The sequence below is a fragment of the Gobio gobio genome (genome assembly GCF_949357685.1).
Source record: "Gobio gobio genome assembly, chromosome: 4".
NCBI lineage: Eukaryota > Metazoa > Chordata > Actinopteri > Cypriniformes > Gobionidae > Gobio > Gobio gobio.
Window position 1 is genome coordinate 38,976,844 of NC_137100.1, and position 21,992 is coordinate 38,998,835.

Consider the following 21,992-nt stretch of genomic DNA (forward strand, 5'->3'; position numbering starts at 1 on the left):
ATTAGACCAATTAATCGCGATCAAACGATTATTTAATAATCGTGACAGGCCTAGTCAAATATTATGTTAGATCACGTTAAAAACGCAATCCTTACTTTCCTAATTATATTTTTGCAACCCGTTCGATCAACATATGTTAAATCACGTAAAAAAACAGTGTCTGTAGCTTCTTGCGCTGCTGTGCAGCGAGCGAGGACGAGCTGTCAAGTCGAATCACGTGACTTGACGCTCTGAAATCAGTGTTGCCAGATTGGGCGGTTTTGAATTTGATTGTGCTGTTAAAAACGGGTTTGGGCAGGTGGACAAAATTTGGGTTGGTTTGGGGTCAGTTTGGTGGTTTTCAAACATCTAAATTGTACAGTCTAATTGGTTAATAACAAACTCAAGTGTGCATGACACACACCGGCCCAGCGTTCAGCGTAGAGTCAGCTGGCGTTGGTGTTGACGTCGCTGACGAGCACGCACTTTCAGCCAATCAGCGATCAGCAGGGAGTCGCGACTCGCGCTCATTCATGACAGGTTTTCAGCGCGAAATTGTATATGGATATCAAATGATCGCTATGCCAAAGTGGCATAAATATACAGTAAGTTATCTACAGTAATGAGTGGGAGAGGGATCCAACTCTCAAAACGTGGATTACACCTGTGACTCAAAGACTCTTTATACATATAACTAACTCCAAGAGGTTGAATGACTTGAATTGAAATCGAATAGGCTAGTAACTTATATGACTCCTGAGCATCATCGTGTGCACACTGGCCTGATCAGGACATCTGCACCTTTTAAAGCGTCTAGACTGCGCTCTACTCGTCCCAACAGCTGCTGAAAGAGGTTTGAATCAATGATTAATTAAGTTCTGCGTTATGTTCTATAAATATGTACTTCACGAAAGACATAACGTTACTAGTTCTATCTGAAGTTAAAGCACAGCACAAAAGTAAACGCATTCTTGTTGTAAATTTTTTGTTGTAGGACTATTGTACAGCATCAGTGAATGACACATTTTGGCTGTGGTGTGTGCAGTAATGTGTGCGTAATGCCTGCTAATTACATTGTTTATTCTGATTATATTGGGCACTTTTTGCACTTAAATTAGTTTATTCTTACTGTTGACATTTGAAAATGATGCATGTGTTTTTCCATGTCATGCATGACTGTTTTTGAATGCCCTGTTTTGATCCATTTTCCTGGGAATTTTTTTTTATTTTTACATCATTATTTTGTTTTAAGGAGATAAAATGGTGCTAATCAGCCTTGATTGACATGGCAATAAAATTATATCAAATTATTTTGGCAGTTCAAATTTTGGGTGTTTTTTTCTTGAATTGGGTGGGTTTTAGTGAGCTTTTGGGCTTGGAATCGTCGACCCAATCAGTCAACACTGTCTGAAATTTAAGCTGGAGCGCTAAAAGAAAATGTAAAAGAGAAAAGGAATTGAAATTAGTCGACATTATGAAACATATTCCAAAAATAGCCACAATTTCACATTGTAGCATTTTAGGAATAAAAAATCTCTGGTTTTAGGTTAAGGCTTCCCTAGCTGTCTGCTTTATTTCACTGTTGCAGTCAAAATATAGGTTGATTGGCTATATTGAAACATTTAATAATTACTCTGTAGCAGCCACTAAGTTCTGTGAAAGATTCATTGTAAAAAGTTATGTTAAACATTAGTGCATCATTAGTGTTCTGTCTCTTGAATGCACTTTATGCTGAGGCTATTACATCTTCACTGAGCATTGCAGAAGCCTGATTTGTTAGTATAGAAGTATAGGCTATATGCTCTTGGTGATAGCGACTTTGCGATTGTTGCTTTGGGGCAGGGGCAGGGGGGCCCTTGAGTCTTGTTGCCCAGGGCACAGGAAATTGTTAATCCGGCCCTGGTGCCATCCCAAGAACACCATCCCTACTGTGAAGCATGGGGGTGGTAGCATCATGCTTTGGGGGGGTTTTTCTGCACATGGGACAGGGCGACTGCACTGTATTAAGGAGAGGATGACCGGGGCCATGTATTGCGAGATTTTGGGGAACAACCTCCTTCCCTCAGTTAGAGCATTGAAGATGGGTGGAGGCTGGGTCTTCCAACATGACAATGACCCGAAGTGTACAGGCAGGATAACCAAGGAGTGACTCTGTAAGAAGCATATGCAAACCTGGTGATAAACTACAGGAAAACGTTTGACCTCTGTAATTGCAAACAAAGGCTACTGTACCAAATATTAACATTGATTTTCTCAGGTGTTCAAATACTTATTTGCAGCTGTATCATACAAATAAATAGTTAAAAAAGCATACATTGTGATTTCTGTGTTTTTTTTTTTTTTAGATTATGTCTCTCACAGTGGACATGCACCTACAATGAAAATTTCAGACCCTTCCATGATTTCTAAGTGGGAGAACTTGCAAAATAGCAGGGTGTTCAAATACTTATTTTCCTCACTATATATATATATATATATATATATATATATATATATATATATATATATATATATATATATATATATATATATATATATATATATATATATATATATATATATATATATATATATATATATATATATAATATAATATAATTACACAGAATTTTGATTTTATAATCAGAATACTGTTCAAAAGTATGGGGTTATTAAGATTTTTTAAAATATATATATTTTAATAGTCTCTCATTCTTATTGTCAGGCTGCATTTATTTGATACAACATACAGTACAAACTGTATATATTGTGAAATATTACATTTTAAAATAAGTTTTATATTTTAATATATTTTTGAAATGTAATTTGTAAAATGTAATTTCTGTGATGCAAAGCTACATTACTATTACATGATTCTTCAGAAATAATTCTAATTTGCTGATTTGCATATTAGAATTTTATGCAATTGATTTTTTGTGTACATTTTTTTTTGTTGGATTGTTTATTGAATTAAAAGTTAATAGAAAAACATTTATTTGAAATATAAGTATTTTGTTACATTATAACTCTCTTTACTGTCGATTTTATCAATTTAATGCATCCTTGCTGAATGAAAGTTTTTTTTTTATACTGACCCCAATATTTCATTATGGGAAGATAGTGAAATAAGCAATCACCTGACTGCCCAGCTCTCAGTGGTTCATGTTGATTCTCCTGTTCTATCTTCTACATGTACAGTGTTTCAGTGCTTCCGTTGCTATTGCTCTGTAATCACATTCTTAGGAAGGTTTGTCTGAAATGAAGCAGTCTTGGCTTCACAGTGGTTATCCGGAAGTTGCTGAGCAAGTGCCCTGTGAAGGATTGTAATTAAACAATTAATTCGCTACTTTATGCAAAATTGACGCAGGGAGTATTTGGGTTATGTATAGATCAAATCAAGACCCCTAGAAATCAAATTTTCTTAAATTTGAAACTTTAAGAGAAAGACCAGAAAAACCAACTGTTTAATGGAAATATCTTATGTGTTACACAACAGACTACACTAGCTTCAAAGCAAATTGAAGTGGGGTAAAAGCAACAACTCCAACCTCCTGGTCTTTAAAGAATTTTGGGAGAGGGTAGAGCGAGAAAGTCATTTCTTGTGAGGTAGAACACTGAATCCCTGGCCCTCATTGAGATGGAAATAGGTCTGTTTGTCCTACTTCACTCTTTCTTTTCTTTGAGCAGAGGATAGGATAGGAGAGAAGAGAAGAGAACAAGTGGAGTAGGAGAGGGAGTGTGGGGGATTACTACAGTTTTTCACAAAGTGATAAACAAGAGAATCTCTGTCATTCTCTCTGAGTCACTTCTGGCCTCTGGGAACTGCATACATGTCTGCTTTGACTGGAGGGGACGCTCTAATTATTAAACCAAAGACAAAAGAGTATGTGCATGCACACTCCCATCTAACTGAATATCTTGCAGGAAAGAATGTCTTTATATTATCTTTTGTCTTTTGGGTGTTTATATGTGAGAAAGTTTCATGCTTCGTCTCTAGAGTTGCTCAAAGGGGGGTTTCGTTACAGAAGCCCATGAGAACAGTAAGGGAACAGAACAGATCAAGTTTGATGTTCTATCCTTCAGCTTTTGCTAGCGCCTTATTAAGACTCTCGGGGATCCTTTGCCACCATCTGCCTGTCCAGCAGCAATGTCTTTGTATGTGAGCCAAGTGTGCTGGTAGTTGAAACTTTCAGAGTTATTTTTATGTGTCCATATGTCTATCTTTATGTGACTCGTATTTGTGCATATTTGCATAATGCTGTGTGCATTTGTATTCCGAGCATTTGAAGATCGACCTCAAAAATCTGTGTGAAACAAAACTTTTGTGATGTTGCTTAGTAATAAGCTGATAGAGTGAGAGAGAGAGTGAAAGGGTGAGGAAAAAGAGGGGTTTAATCAACACTTCTCTGCTTGAATGTGGCAGTGCTATCTCATTCCTCTTCAGAAAGAAATCTAATCTTGGTCTGGGCAACCTTCCATTTATGCAAAGCAGTTTTCATTTCTGGAGAATAACAAACTCAAATACAGGATCAGATTACGTAGAATATTGATGCCGGTGCTCCAAAATAATCAAAATACATTTTTAATAGGTGATTGTAGGATCACTTCAGTATGAAGTACACTTTTCAAATAAATGAGAAGTCATATCGGATGTATCCGTTTAGAATGATGAATATGGATAATTGGAAGGGCTCTCTTTCGATAGGAGTTTAGCAAGTTTTTTTTTCTTTTTTATTATTATTTATTTAAATATTGAACACCATAAAAATAAGTACTTGCTTTGGACATATATCAGGCATAATCAGATCAGACTCTCCACATTTTGCAATCTTGCTTTTGTATATATATTTTTTGTGCATGCAGAGCTTTTACAGAAACATTTTGTAGCAAACCTCTTACAGTATGTCACAGTTTATGTTTTTATAGTCTGTATTTTCTGTTGCTGCTGGTAATGCGAATATTCATTGTTATTATGTTCCAATACCTTGGAGCTGGCTGATGCATGACTTAAAACATGAAGAATTGTGTGTGGAGGAATTGAATGCAGCCCTGTGGGTGTTTCCCTGCATCCAGGGTGTTTCCCTGCCTACGGCCCGACACTCTGGGATAGTCTCCAGAATCCCTACGGCACTACATAGGACAAAAACATAAGAAAATGGAAAAATATACTGTTTGAATGGGATGTAGAGTGTTTTATTTGATTTTAAAACGAAAACTGTATGTCACATACATTTAATAGTTTTACAAGTATAGAAGATATGACCTTCATTTGGATTCAGTTACAAGAATATAGATTGTACAAGTTAGTGTGAGTCAGAGTTTCATAGTTTGAATGAAATGAAAGAACTTGAGAATGAGTGGTGGAAACAGTAATGTAATGCTGAAGTGAATTTGAACAGACAAGAAAGTTTGTCTCAGAGAAATTGTTTAGTTACAGGACAATAGAGAATTGTGTCAGTCACAGGCTTTTAAATGTCTCGGGTGTTTCTGAATAGAGCTTGTTGATCTACTCTGTTTCTGAAGACGCTCTCTGATCTGAACACTTATGTAGAGTTTCAGTTTGTTTGTTTGTTGGTGATGGGAGCCCTGCTGTGTGTGTGTGTGTGTGTGTGTGTGTGTGTGTGTGTGTGTGTGTGTGTGTGTGTGTGTGTGTGTGTGTGTGTGTGTGTGTGTGTGTGTGTGTGTGTGTGTGTGTGTGTGTGTGTGAGGGAGTTCATGGTAGATGCGGCTGTGTCAGATGTTTCCTGCCTTGTATAAAGCAACACTGAGGAAAGAAATATTGCTAAGAAAAAAGTCATTGTTTTCTTTCACTTTAATTCTGTTAAAGCATAAAACTAAATCCAAAACTGTATGGCCTAAAACCCAATTAAAAAGACAAGCTACAGCTTTTACAGTATAATCATCTGTGTTTCTGGATGAGTTTGCCTGTGTTATACTGTAATGGCTTTTTCACAAATCCTTACATGATTAAATATTCACCCAAATATGTTGTTTTAGACCCCATGACTTCATTCGTGTGGGCAATATTAAAATATATTCTATTGTGTACCATTCAAGAAACTAAAGTTATACAGCTTTGGAACAATATGAGGATGAGAGAGAACTACCATTCAAAAGTTTGGGGCCAGGAGGATTTACATTTTTTTAAATTATTTATTTATTTATTAAAGAAATGAATAGGCAACTTTTATTCAGCAAGGACATATTAAATTGATCAAAAGCGACTGTAAAGACATTTATAATGTTACAGAATATTTATATTTCAAATAAATGCTTTTCATTTGAATATTCTATTTATCTATATTTTTACAGTATTAAAATAGAAAACTACTATTTAAACTATTATTAAAAATTATCAGCACCATACGTTTAAACAGTCGTGCAGCTTTAGTTGCCGTATATAATTAAAGGTCAAAATAAATTAGGAGAGGTGTGTGTTGTGGGGGAAAAAGGCTTTCACAGGCTTTCCTATCCGGATGGTATTAGAGTTCTCAGAGGAATCCAGAGTTAGCAAACAACAGTATTCTGAGGTTGTATGCAAAACGCAGTGTTCAAGATAGATGATTCAAATGGCAAAGTATGTTTATGAAACACAAATTTTCCTAAAGGAAAACTAGTTTTCTCAAAATAGGGCTTTACATGTTGAGCTCTGTAGATTTGTGTGCATGTGTTTAGAAATAGCATCACTGCAAGGGACTCTACCAGTTCCAATCCATTGTACATGTTGAGAACAAAAGGCCTGAGAAGACACTTTTGTTGAGCAGTCTAAGCACTGTTGAAAGGAGCAAGCGTTGATTTGGATGCTGGTGTAATGAACATGTATGACAGCTAAGCGCTTCCCAATTGAAGAGCTAATCTCACAGCAAGTGCGAGTCTAATCTGTCTTTCGTCTGGCCTTTTTTCCTCTCTTGTTTAGTTTATGAAAACACAGAGCTGAGGTAGATGGAGATCTGTGAGAGCTGAGTTAGAGAAGTTCACTATTAAAGTCTGTTTCTGACTTTTAAAATAGTAATTGTGATATAAAGTTAAATAACAAATTCATATTCTGAGATATAAAGTTGCAATTACATGAAATGTCCTTTGTTTGTTGTATGTTGTTTTTAATTTTTGTCATGTTACGTTACATTATGTTGTTATGTTTAGTGTAGGGATGCACCCATAAAACATTTTCAGAACAGATCCGATACCAAAAATTCAGAATATTTACCCATACCAATCCAATACCAGCTCAGTTTTGTTTAAAAATTCAATGTAGAATTTTTATACCTCAGTGTGTTGAACCAACCCATTCTCACTCCCAAGGCGTCAAAATCTGAAGCATGGTCAAGGTCAAGTGCCTTCCGCGTCAAAATGAAGACGCTAAAGGCACCCCTAGGGGTCAGCATATCGCAGGGGTGCATCATTGAGTTCAGTTGTTTTGCCCAATGCATCACAGCAAGATACATTTAATTCTTTGCATTTGTAAAAGCAGACATGATTTTATGAATATGTATAGGCTACTTTTATATTTTGGAGCAACTAACCCCACTCCTACCCTAAACTTACCCACTTCTAAACAATATAAAACACGTAACAGACAAATAAAAGTACAGTCACAGGTATTTATTGCAAAAACTGATCAAAAACTGTATAAAGGTATACTCATGTTGCATTCCAAGTCTTCTGAAGTCACACAATATCTTTATGTAAAGAATAAGAGTTGATCTTAATGTTTTAATCGCTGAAATGATGACCCCGCCGCTCTCATTCAAATGATACACATTGACTCTTGAGCATGACACAATCGGTCACGAGACACACAAGAGCCAATGACATTTTACAATCAAAGCTGACGTAATGACGCAATCGGTCACGAGACATACAAGAGCCAATGCAATTTCACTATCTGATGTAACGTTTCTTCGGGCGGCAATTTTTGAAGCTGCGGATGGAGACACTGATTGCTTTTTGGAGATTTTCTTAACACAAATCAATCGTTTGGCCTCGGAACACAGAATATTTGTACTTTTTTAAATAAATTGTGCATGCGGTCGTATCTGCCTGTTATATACTGTGTTTTATATCATATAATACACAAATGGGTAGGGGTGCTCCGATTGATCGGCAACCGATCTCGATCGGTCGATAATCGCTTTGGGATGATTGATCGGCGGTCTCCAAAAAGGCCGATCTCATGAACCGATCACATGCTGACGACACATAAAACCCGCACCTGCCGTGAGAGCTAGGGCATGATATGCAGCGACACCGTCTCATTCTCTTTCCGGCGTGGGTAAAATAACTATAATGCTGAAGGTGAGGGCTGAAGGTGAGGTACAATTCATATTTCTATATTAAATAACTTACGCAGTCATTTGAAAACTTTCTGTGGGACACAAGTTCAAAAACAGCGCGCATGAATCACCGCGTGCGCGCGCTCTCTCTCTCCCTTTCAAAATGCTCAAATGGCTTCACATCAGTGCATCGCATGTGCACTAAAATCGAGCTGCACAGTTGACACAGGATTTGCCACTTTGCACAATCGAGGCAGTGTCGCATCGTCACTAAAGTTTAAAAGTCTTGCCAGTCTTCAAACCGCTCAGCACTCGCGCGCACGGTCTGGAGAGACACACACACACAGGCCATCTCACAAAAAGCTTGCGAGTACAAATTGTGCTGAAATGGTCAGATACACACAAATGTATGTACTAAATGACCGTCTTGACGAGTATGCACGTAAACCCCGTCTTGACTCGCGAGTGAACGTTTGTTCAACTGTAACCGTATCCATGTTCGCTCTTAAAGTGACAGCTGTCGAATAAACTGCTGCTGTCTCTGAGTTTCTCTTTGTCTTGTGTTGTTTGATGAACCTTTATGACACTCACTGCTCTTGAATGACTTACTTTTGCAACCTTAAGTGTAAGGATTAATCTAATTTAATTTATTCAGGGAAGACCAATATTAATTTACATTTGATTTCTTATTAAATGTCTTTAGTATTTCTTACCTCAATACTAATGTTAGACCTACCTGAAAAATAGTTTTTAAAAAACAAAAATGCACTGCATGATCAAATATTTAGGTGAGATAATTATATACAGTTATTATATACATTTATTTGGGAAAGATGGCCTACAGTAGCCTTAAGTTATCAAATTTTCTAAAATAAACACTTGGTGGTTCTTCAAGATCTTGACTCAGTTAATTTAGAGTTAGTTTAATTTCTACAAATGGTGCAAACTCTGCAAGATTATAGACAAAAGATTGCCATTCCCCTGCCATTCTATGATCGGCAGTGATCGGCAATCGGCAGATCAGGATCTTGGTGATCGGTAATCGGTGATCGGCCCCAAAAATGCTGATCGGAGCATCTCTACAAATGGGTAGGTTTAGGGATGGGATGGGGTTGGGTTGTATGTTCAAACGTGTCTAAATAGCGTAAATAATAATACAAATTGTTTTAAAATAAAAGTATGCTGGCTGATTAAATTGATTGATTCACACTCCAACATGTCATAATGGCAAAATCAAAACCCAAAATATAATTTCAGCATGACGACAACATTCCCATGCCCAACGTGTCTGTGTATGACGCCAAAGGTTTCTCATTGAAATCAATGGAGTACCCTGTGTGTCGAAAAAAATAGTGACGCCTAGGGGTACCTTTAGCATCTTCATTTTGATGCGGAAGGCACTTGACCATGCTTCAGATTTTGACGCCTTGGGAGTGAGAACGGTAATCACTCTTTTGTGTGTTAATCTACTTAATACAGACAACTTCATTATAAAGAAAAACAACAAATTAAAAATATATATTATCACAATCTGACAAAGATAATATTATAAACTAGATGGTGGATAAACAGATTAGTGGATAATTCAGCAGCAAATGTTACTATAGAAAATTGTGCATTTCAGTGCACAATAATTGTATAAAATCTAAACATTTAGTGAAAAAAAAAAAACATTTAGTGGGGAACAAATAAAAGTAAATATCTCTATTTCTAAATATATATATTTTTTTGCCAGGTCTTTTTTTACAGTCTAGTATTGAATGTGGCTCCAACACTGCATGCTCTCCATATGCTAATAAGTCCTTTCATCGGTCCAGTGTGGAATTCCATTCTGTGCAACAAGACCATGTCAAGCATGTATCATGAGCCTTGGTGGAGAATGCAGGACCCATTCTGAGCCATTCTAAGGCGCTTAAAGCCAGAACTGCTCCGCTTGGAGGGCTTTTCTGTCTCCCAGGTGGTAAAGTGTGGCGTTCTTTTCAGACTCTGGAATGTTGCACTTGTTCAGTTCCAGGCGGGAATGCAGGTGCTCTGCCATTTTTCAGCTTTCGGGACAGGCGCTCATGAGGACCACTGGCCTCGGACTTCCAATGGATCATGCACAGTGAAGGCTTTGTCTCCGTGGTAACAGCTGTTGACATTTTTCCTGTGGAAGTTTTCTCCAAAACCTGTATTTCGGCTCCTGTGCATGAGGAGACTTTAGCTGAAGGAATGATACAGAGATTCTTGCTTTTCTTTATCATCTGATGTGATGTTTGAAAGTTATCAGTTTCTTTAGGTTCAGTGTGAATGGCCTCAGAACAGGACGTGACATCGGGACTTCATAAGTGCAGTATAAAAACAAAGAAGTATAATTAATAACAATTAAAATAATAATTATAAAATGTTTATAAAATGTCAACAAATTAAACATATACAGGTTTCTGGAAAACTTGCCTTGCCTTGGCCAATTCACATTTTAATTACTTAAGCAAGACAATGATTTTCAGCAGATTGCATTAAACAATGAAATTCTGCACTTTAAGTAGCTTAATTTGCTCTTAGCCATAATGTGGCACTTTGACCTAGAAAATAGCTTTTACCCAATCAAAGTAACTGAAGTGCCGTGACTATTCTTGAACCTTTTTTAGAAGGTCTACCACCTTATCAGTTTAGTGTTAACTGTCCACTGCAGGCGGCAATCGTTTCTGTTCCATTACCTCAATGTATTTAGAGGTTTATATAGTTTACTCAGCGTGTAACATCAAAACATGAAAAACTGAAGATTGAGAGGATATTATTTGTGCTGAGTGCACAGCTTGTTAGTAAGGATTGATTGAGAGCATCAGGTGGTTCTTAAATTATTAACTTTCCTGTGATGCTTTTGGAAGCATTGTTGTAAAAATAACATTTGTCACTCATATGTCTTGTATGTATTATTGTATTATTTTGCAATATATGACCAACTGACTACAGCGAGCCCTCATAAACATCTTTAATCAGTAGTCCCATCTTTGTCTCTATTTATGTTCTTCTCTGTTTGTGTCAGCACTAGTTGTGTTCAGGCTGTAGTTTGCACATGTAGGGAGGAAATGTAGAAAATTGTGTTGGTCACTTAAAATAAATGGAAGTGCTTGTGCTTTCCTCTACTCGGAAACACTTGATGTAGCAAAATACCAATCAATACCAATTTTTTTTTGTACCAAAAAATACCAAATCTGTTTTATTTGTATGATTTACGGAAATCATAGGGCCCAACAAAAGGGGGAAACTCAATTTTTTTGCTTCTAATTGTATAATAAGCTCTGCATGTCTTCTCGTTTCTCAGATTTATTGCTCTCAAAATAACATTTTGGGTACATAGCACAGCCATTGTTGTGCCTTTTGTTGGTGCTGGATGGATAGGAACAGAGTGGGCTTATCTTATTTAATAGATTGTAGACCCATTGTTGGTCTAAAAATACATTATTGAAAAAAAAAAAAGAAAGAAGTTATGGGGAAAGACATCTCTACTTGGACTTACTGTTGTCTACTGTCCTCCACACATTGGTTTCTTCTAAGCTGTATGAGAGTGTAATGATTTTTTAATGAGAGGTTGGCTTCTGTTCTGTTCTTTGTGTAGTGTGCTGCTTCTCGGCTGTAGTAGAACCCAATCCTGATGTCTTTGCCTTCTTGACCACAGCCTGACGTCTGATTGGTCTAGTATCCGTCTGGAATTTTGCTTTCCCTGCTCTTGACCCCACCCACCCTCTGCCCTGAGGGCGTCAATGAACAACGGCATTCCCTTACACAGCCGCGTGTGCATGTGTGTGTGTGTGTGTCGTCTATAGAGTGTATGTGTCGTCTATAGAGTTAGAAGAGCAATGGGAAAGGGGAATATGAGTTCAAACAGACATATATTTACACAGTCATACCTAATGACAAAGTGCACCAGGAAAGTTTTTTTTGTTTTGTTTGTATAATAGTTGGGCTTCTATTATTGTTCTCTATGAAGGAAAGACAATCCTTTTCCTCTTGCTCTCTCTTTCACACATAACAGACCTACACACATTCTCTCTCTCTCTCTCTCTCTCTCTCCTTCCCTCTATCTCTCTTTCTCTCTCTCTCTCTCTCTCTGCTCGCATGGCTTAGATCTTGTGTAAAGGGGAGGGTCTGAACTCTGTTTGCAGTGAATGCCCCTGTCGGAGTGTAGTGCTAGGAAACACTCGCTCTCACTCACACACAAAGCTGCTATTCCCGCTAGAAAGACAGTGTGTGAATGAAGAAAAGGGAAAAAGAGAGAGTTTGGATGTAGCTGGACTGTAACTGGACAGTGGGACATGTGACCATTGGCTCTTTATGTGCTGATGAAGTGATGGTGTAAAGTGTTTTTGCACTGTTGAGAGGTAAGTGATTAATTTTCACTCTCCCACTGCTGTATGTGGATCACTGACAGTGTGAGTATGTGTGTCTATGTATATGTGAACAGGTGAAAACTTAGCAGAACTTACCAGAAACATGAGTAAGTGCTTTAACATTCTGCAGTTGTGGACCGGAGCCATGCTGGACTCCTGCAAGCTCTTCTTGCATTGTTGTAAAAGTTACCATTCTCATTCTGATTGAAAATCTGATAGCAGCAGAACTCTCCGTCTCAAAGTTTTGTTCTGATCCAGGGTTGACCCAAAACTATAACTGGATGGCGTTGATTATCTCTGATCAGTGTAGAAAGCCCACGTCCAATAGCATCAGCAGAGAGCAATTCAGAATTGGACAGCCTGTATCAAAAATGTATCAAAAATATCAAATTTAGAAACAGAAGGTAACACTTATAATTTACTAACACTGTTAAATGCAATCTTTAGTAAATTTCTAAATGAATAATAATTTTTAATGCTGTATTTTTTTAATCTTTTTGATTTTAGTTTTAGTTTTTTTTTTTTAACCCTAACCCTATTTTTTAGACAGAATAGTACATTTTAATATTGACTAGCAACAATACCATAGCTTCCTTACTGTATATACAGTACCAGTATGTTTGCTTTCTACATATGTAACCCATGCTGGAAAAACAAGTCGGAATGCGCATAGGCTAATTACCAGCTACAGGCAAAACAAATGAAAAATGTACATTTTGGTCAAATTTGAGATTTTCACTAAAAATGAGTTCATTAAGCCCTCGTCTAGTAATCCCAATGCTCCAAGTAGCAATTCAACATCTAAAAGTATTTTTATTAGTACGTTTTCTTAGAGGAGTACCTTTCCCTGTCCATGGCATTTTTCTCTGCTTGCTTCTTGAAGACACAGACATCGGGCAGACTCTCAGACAGCGGGCGATCCCAATATACATAGAATTACAGTATTTGAAAATATCAGTCTTGGCGAGTATTCACGCAAACATTATCAGTTATGTCTTAAATGAACGTTTGGTTCAAAACATCTAATGTGTAACATTATATTAGATCTGTGCGGTACAGTATGTCTTAATATAGCCTATAGCTGTCGATTTGTTAATCAAACAATTGTGGTGTAATGGAGAAAAAGTTGAATGAATATATATATATATATATATATATATATATATATATATATATATATATATATATATATATATATATATATATATATATATATATATATATATATATATATATATATATATATATATATATAAAATTTGGTGTTATTACCAGGGATTGTAAGGTATGGTTGCTTGGTGATTTTGTTTTGGAACCTTCAGAAAACTTTAACTCGACTTTTCCCAAAATTTATTTTGCGGACTCTATCAACTTCAAACAGGTGTGGGTCAGTAATTTTTTCGAGAATTATTTTGAAGGATTTTTTTAATAGAGAGTGTGAAACTAACAATAACTAATTTTTGAAAATTTGCTCATTGTGAGTCTTTTGACTCATTTTGCCAGCACGGTTCACATGTGCTTATGACTGCCTTCGATATACCTAATTTTTTAAAATTTGCTCATTGCGAGTCTTGTGAGTCTTGCGACTCATTTTGCCAGCACGGTTCACATGTGCTTATGACTGCCTTCGATATACCTAAAATGCAAACCAGTCTGTCCACCATTGCAGGGCATTCCATATAGGACCGTATTCACTGATCATTGTTGCTCTATTAATAGCCTGAGACAGGGCAGGGAGTGAGGCTGCAGCTGAAGGGAAGGAAGTGGGCCTTGAGTGCACAAGGATTACCAGGGTTCACTGCACTAGGGGCCCCAACCTGGCCATTGCCTGGAACCGGGCTTTTTGGGAATGCTAGAATATGAAAAATGAAAAAATGAATCACACTGCAATACTCCTTTCCTTGCATGACCTCATGTTCTCGACTAGGTTCCATACCTGTCCAGATATGACTAGCTGTTGTACCAGAATAAAACAAAAGAGGCCGACAGGAAGCCAGCGAGAAAGAACAAAAGTCTCCGCGGCATAATGCGATACCGCAACAGCTGTGACAATATGTACGGTCAATCAGGGTCTGAATGGGGGAAGGTATGAATGAAAATTAATAACCAGATCCCCGGAAAGAGAGACTAGATAAGACATTCTCATTTCACTCGCAAAACATGTGTCTCAAACGCTTTGTGACTTTCCCCCCGTGTGAGTTATGACTGGACAGACTCTCTGGGTTTATTCAGTAGGGGACTTTACCTGTGGAATGTTAAGTGCCTTCATTTCTCTCCTGTCCCCTTTTCTCCTCCTGCCAGCGAAACTCTCTCATCCCCTTCTCCGCATGTCTGTTTTCAGCACCGCTTCTGTCAGTCAGAGCTCAACCCAGCACCAGACCCTTTGACCCGCACCGGTCCTGACATTTTTACTGTGGCTGTGAAGCCTTTGATTGGTCAGGCGTCCCGCTCCACTTAGAGCCCCTTACACATGGTATCAATATGTATTTCTCATGACTGGATTTAATTTTTCTGCATTTGGCAGAGGCTTTTATTCAAAGTGACTCACACTACTGTTCAAAAGTTTGGGGTCAGTACTTCTATTCAGCGCGGATGCATTCAATTAATCAAAAGTGACAAAAGACTTACAATGCTACAAAAGTTTTCTATTTCAAATGAATGCTGTTCTTTTGAACTTTCTATTTGTAAAAGATTCCTGAAAAAATGTATCACAGTTTTTCCACAAAAATATTAAGCAGCACAACAATTTTGATCATTGATGATAATGTTTCTTGAGCAGCAAATCAGCATTGAATGATTTCTGAAGGATCACGTGACACTGAAGACTGGAGTAATGGCTGCTGTAGGAATAAATACAAATTTTAAATATATTAAAATAGAAAAGTTATTTTAAATCATAATCATATTTCACAATATTACTACTTTGACTTTTTTTTCAAATATATGCACCTTAGTGAGCATAAGAAACTTCTTTCAAAATCATTACAAAACTTACAGATACCAATTTTTTGAACGCTAGTGCATTCAAAATACTTTTTTCTCGAATTATGAGAGTCAAACCCTTGACCTTGATGTTGCTAGCGCCATGCTGTACTGTTTGAGCTACTGAAATGGATGAGTCAATTGGCAGTCCAAGATGAATTTAGATTGTATTGTAAAACATTTGCATTGATATTGATATTACAAGAACTTTAGTCTTTATTGTAAGAGCTTTAGTCTTACCATGCTCTGTGTTACTGGTTCTTGGCTTTTTTTTTCTTGGCTTTTTTTGCAAGGATGCTTAAAGTATTTTCTCGCCTTTTCTTCTAGTCCCTATCAGCGTCCTTGACTGTGAGAATATTTGTGAAATGCAATAGATGTGTTTTTCTGTAAAATAATAAAAGCATTTTGAATAGGGCATCAGTGTTTTTCAAAATGTGCTTGACTAATGCAATTTGATGTAAGGTGTAAATATAATACCGGTATTACATATTACAATACTGTCCAGATTTAAAAAGCTAATTTTAATGTTAATCCTTTGTGCAAATGGGCCTTGTATTTATGTGCTGTCATTTTAGCATTTACATGCAGTAATGTGTGTTTACCTTTTTTGTACTATGTTTAGACTGGCCATGTTAACATTGACCGATGAAGAGAGCAGTGTAATGGCAGTGAAACTTGTCATTCTTCATAGTCACTTCTTATACTTGTTTTAGACATGGCTGGAAAAGGCAAGCTGTGTGTGTAAAACAGGATGCTCATTGTTCTCTACTCGTTACAAACAATCAGTTGGCCATCTGATCCTGTCATGATTGGTCAAACGGAATCTGTTAATGAAGTGCTGCTTACACAGGGCTATTATGAAAGAGTTTGTCACACATGCACTCACACACAGAAGCACTGATGGTGTCATTTTAACGAATCACATGTTTTGTGATGTGATCTAAACAAATTTACATCCTTTTAAAAAAAAAATCTAAATTAAAGTTTCCCCAGCAGATCAAGTATAGTTTGCTTGTCATTGTCATAGTAACAGCGTGTCAGTGAAGCAGAGGAAGCTGTGATCAGTGCTGAGATGTGTCATGCAGTGAGTGACGTGTGCTTGACATTATGACCTGGGCATCCACACACACACAATGCCGTGTGTGTTTGTCCATGGACAAAACAGGAAAAGACATTCATGCTTGGTTCATTCTCCTCCACAAACACACATAGCCTTCAACACATGTTTCTGACTCAGTAATGACCATCAGAGTGCAGACTGTGAATTTAGTCTGTTGTTCCTCAAGGAGTGTTTGTACTTATAATTAAGTTCAATAGCTTACTTAGTTTTCTATTTCAAATAAATGCTGTTCTTTTGAACTTTCTATTTATCAAAGAATCCTTGAAAAAATCCATTACAGTTTCCACAAAAAATATTAAGCAGCAATTTTTTTTAATTCTTTATTTATTTTTTTATTTTACATTTTGACTATTTACAACAAAGCCCAAGAACCATCCAAAAATCATTACATATAGAGATGAGACTAAATAAATAAAATAAATAAATAAAGTAAATGTATAATATAAAGAAAAAAAACTGACAAAAACAATAAAAGGATACCAAGTACATCTCAAGATTTCAAAATAACCATTTTGACCATTGATGATAATGTTTCTTGAGCAAAAATTCAGCATCGAATGATTTCAGAAGGATCATGTGACACTGAAGACTGGAGTAATGGCTGCAGGAATAAATACAATTTTTAAATGGTAATATTTCACAATTTAGTTCACAAAACAGCTTGTAAAATACCCTCTCCTTCCCAAACACACACACATTAAAGTGGCAAACATAGGCACTTCTAAAAGCACCAGGGACAAGCTCTGACACACATATTCTGACATTCTTTACATTTTTACTGCAAACAAACACATACATAGAAAACCGTTAGGTCACAACAGGAAAACTAAAGAATGTGCATCATTTCCACTGGTGCCCTCAGACTTCCTTCATCGTAGACACACACACACACACCCACACACACACACACACACACACCCAAACAGCCATATAGTCAAACACATAGAAGTATGATGTGAGCTGTGACCGTGACAATAGCTTGTTACTATGGTGAAACAAAGGGTACATTCCATTCAGCCAGGATAGATCTCATGAATTTGACTTCACGGGTTGTTTGACCATCTTTAGTGAGATTCCAAATCATATAGGGAGCATGTATACTCAGTCCAAAGGACACTGTAGATGGCATAGGGAACAAGTGTATATGCAGTAATACTTTACAGGAAGTGTATCATTGTGTCCGCACTATATAAAGTTTGGCTAAATATACTCTAAATAAATAAATAAATATCGATGCAACCTGCAATATGGTTGAAAAGCAGTATGGAGTATGCATATGACCCCTTTAATGCAATTATTATGATCATGGGTTGCACGGCAGTTAAGACTTAAATTAATTTTCACATTAAATATTTGTAGTCATTTATCATTTTACAATTATTTTAATTTAAGCATATGATAATATATAAGCATATTTATTTTTATATGTATTTTATTTTAAAGTATTCATTCATATTTATTTAGTTATGCAAGTTATATGTATTCACGCCACACCAGTATAATGTTACCAGTAAACCAGTAAGCTGTGTGATTTTTCAAGTGTTTGGTGGCAGTGCTGGTTAATCCGAGTGAACAGATTGTGTGGCGATTGAAGAAAACACTGCTTGGGGACCTTGCAAATCTGAAGATAAATGCTATTTAAGTCCAAGTTTGTCTGTTGTCTTATATTGCTATATGTCTCGTTCTCTATTGTAATAAATATAGTGAGCATTTAGCCTTGATCCAAATGTGAATGTGGCGGTGTCATTTCAGGCATCTACCAAGCTGTTTCCTCCCCCCAAAAAACATCAAGGTGAAATATTTATAAGTGGCAGAACTTTTACTTTTTACTCTAAATAATTTGCAAGACTTTGAAATGTTCTGTGATCTAATACTAGAGTGAGACTATATTAATATTTAACCAAGATTCTGTATATGATAAACAACATATAATAATATCAGAATTTGAGCTAAAATACTGTATAAACTAGCCCTATTCGGACGGGACATGAGGGAATATTGTGTTTCATAGGCGTACTTTGTGATTTTAATCCCACCCGAATCTGCCAAGATCTTTACAACCTCTGTAAAAATTCCAGAGCAAATTACCTACTGTTTTTCTGCAAACTCAGCGGCCCTCTGAATCTGAGAAATCGAATCCCGTCCGAATGTGAATATCTGTGATTGCTGATGTTGTATTATCCAAACGGTTCTCCTCATGTGTTTTTTTTTTTTTTTTACCTACCTGATCTACCATTTGCGCACCATTCTTTGGCATGTTTCATTTTGTTTCAATATGGATTGTATCAAAAATAACATTTATAAAATTAATAAATAGAGCCAAATCGTGGAAACTGCGAAGATTGCCCATCTTAATATCAATGACAGGTTATAGTAAGATACTTGTCTAAATTTCTCTGCTCACTTATGCAAGTTTATTATAGAGAAATTTAGACCAAACGGTTCTCCTCATGTGTTTTTTTTTTTACCTACCTGATCTACCATTTGCGCACCATTCTTTGGCATGTTTTCAACATGACCAAAGTTTCAAAAATTTAGTTGGATGTATGATGGAGTATTTCTGTGCAAAATAAATTTCATAAAGTTTTTTTAAGTTTCTTAAAGTTTTTTTTAGAGTATGGCCCTCTATGACGTCATAAAGGGCGGAACTCCTTATATGGGCATTTCTCCTGCAGAGCGAGAGCACGCCCATCAATGAGCTTCGTTCTCTGTGTTTTGTTGGCAATCGGCGCGTAAGTGCATATAATGTAAACAACACAAACGTATAGTGAAGCAAATGTTATCCAGGGATAATACCATTATGTATTGTGTATGTGCGTGTGTCATAGGTGTGTGTGTGCTCGTGACTCTTTAGCTCCGCCACCCACTGCACGCCTCCACAAGTTCGGCTGTTTGCAGAAAGAATCGGTACAGCGTATCTGTCTTTTATAAATATGATAAAACTGAAGACTCCTCAGAGATATGAAGGATGCAATATTAGTCTATAGGTACTCAAGATTAACATGAGATTGGCAGAAACTGTGTGTTATGTACCCTTTAAGTTACTCAGAGCTGGGATACAGTACATACACACAATAACCAAAAGCTTAGACTGCTGTTTGGCAAATGTGATAAAGAAAGAAAGAAATGGCAATTTCAGTTAGCTCTAACAAGTGACAGCACTCACTGCCCACAAATATCCTCACTAATATATTGCCGTGTAAATGGTATTACAGATTCACTTTTAGTTGCCTGTTATATACTTCATCACCATATTACTTTTTAATAAGAGAGTCTGAGACCACCTACAACGTATGTGATTTAGATTTGTGTACAGAGTGCTGAAAAGCAATGATCATATATGTTTATTTTTCGGAACCAGTATCAGTATCTCTCTTTCTCAACATTTCTCAAGAATCCAGTGCTTGTTTGTGAATACTTTTAAAGATTTTGTTGCCTTCATCAATGTGCCCAGATCCTTTTTTTTGCCTGAACTTCACTCCAGGATGTGACAGTGTTGGTCATGATAGTGACTCAGTGCTTCTATTCATTCAGTCTGTTATTGTGCATGGTTTCCATCATTTCAATTTCAACACAACTGTTTCAAGAGTAGTGCATACAATTCATTTTAATTGTAATGGCTTTTGAAACCTGCAAACAGACAATATGTCCTAATTACCAAAAATACATAATGTCCTAAACATGTCTCTATAAATCTAATATTTCATGATGTTAAAAAAATGATGAGGCTGTGCTGTATTGTTGCCTGTTTTTAAGCACCAAAGTTATAAATGATCTTTTAACCATAATTATAGTAGGTACCATTTGGAAATAGCGTTAAATCACAAGGCTGAACTGGCCAACGTTTTTATAGATCTACAATAAAGTTGATTTTATTTTGTGCCTCTTACCAAGGATTTAAAACACTACACCTCTGCAACATGTTACTTTTCTCTCCATTTTTATGATGACAAATAATTTGATTTACTCAATGATCTGTGTGTGTGATGCAATGTTTGTCTTTTCTTCTCTGACATGTTGGTTTGAGTGTGTCTGTGAGCACATGTGCAGGATTGTTGTCGTATTGCAGAGCATTGCATAGCAATCTGTCAGAGATATTGACACATGACTCAGATCATCAAAGCTCTACCTCATCTGCATAAATAAAAGAGGCAGATGAATAAACTTAAGATGAAAGAACGACTGATTTTGCTCTGGGTAGAAATAAGTAATTAAAATTTCAAAGAGACTGAGTGAAGGTTTTTGAATTGTGCATGACATGTTTATGTGCACAAGGTATACTGCAGCTCAGTGTTTTGAATGAAATAAGCGGGAATGTGTTTGCTATTTCCTCTTTTCTGCTCTCGCTCTCTTTTAGTTATTTAATAGACAAATACTGTAGATTTTAATGAACCATATACCTTGGATTGTGCTTGCAACTGTTTTGTTTTGTTTCCTTCAAAACTCTTCAAATATTGCACACACAGTAGTAGTATATTTGTGACTGTAGTCATTCTATAAAAGTGCAATTTTATAAACCCTGTATATAAATAATAATGGGCTATCAAACATAAATAAGAGCACACTTGTTATTGGTATAATGTGAAGCTGTTTCTATAAGAGAGCTTAGGATTTGGCCGCCTAAATGGCTCCTCAAAACATTGCAAAATCTTTGGGACGAGTGCAGAGAAAATTGTGTTAGCTGCTTCCATAAATATGTCAGTGGATTTGGGGTTATTGTCATTTTTTTTTCTCTCCATTTATAGGAACATACACACACACACACACACACACACACACACACACACACACACACACACACACACACACACACACACACACACACACACACACACACACACACACACACACACACACACACACACACACACACACACACACACACACACACACACACAAAACAAAAGATGACATCATCCTACAGGTTAAACTCTCTGTTTGTATGTTCTGATATACACATGTATACACTATATTATCAAAAGTTTTGGGATGCCTGCCTTTACATGCACACAAACTTTAACTTCCCATTCTTAATCTGTAGGGTTTAATATGGAGTTGTCCACCCTTTGCAGCTATACAACAGCTTCAACTCTTCTGGGAAGGCTTTCCACAAGGTTTAGGAGTGTGTTTATGGGAATGTTTGACCATTCTCCTAGAAGCGCATTTGTGAGGTCAGGCACTGATGTTGGACGAGAAGGGCTGACTCGCAGTCTCCGCTCTAATTTGAGGTCAGCAGGACTTTGTGCAGGCCAGTCAAGTTCCTCGACATCAAACTCGCTCATCCAT

At 36.7% G+C, this 21,992-nt stretch overlaps 2 protein-coding genes across 2 annotated transcripts in view; both read left to right on the forward strand.

Moving 5' to 3' along the window:
• The window catches only part of LOC307125411 (uncharacterized protein), a gene marked incomplete at both ends in the record, with an annotated part of 87,300 nt that extends 72,238 nt beyond the window's left edge, over window positions 1–15,062 (forward strand). Inside the window, 4 exon segments of the mRNA XM_079815263.1 lie at window positions 3,666–3,741; window positions 3,743–3,884; window positions 3,886–3,927; window positions 14,946–15,062. Coding sequence (XP_079671389.1) covers window positions 3,666–3,741; window positions 3,743–3,884; window positions 3,886–3,927; window positions 14,946–15,062 — 377 coding nt within the window.
• dab2ipb (DAB2 interacting protein b) overlaps window positions 12,401–21,992 on the forward strand; it is a 118,504-nt gene continuing 108,912 nt past the window's right edge. The window contains exon 1 of the mRNA XM_079815757.1: window positions 12,401–12,595. The gene's annotated coding sequence lies outside the window, so the exon portion shown is untranslated. The remainder of the gene's footprint in view (window positions 12,596–21,992) is intronic.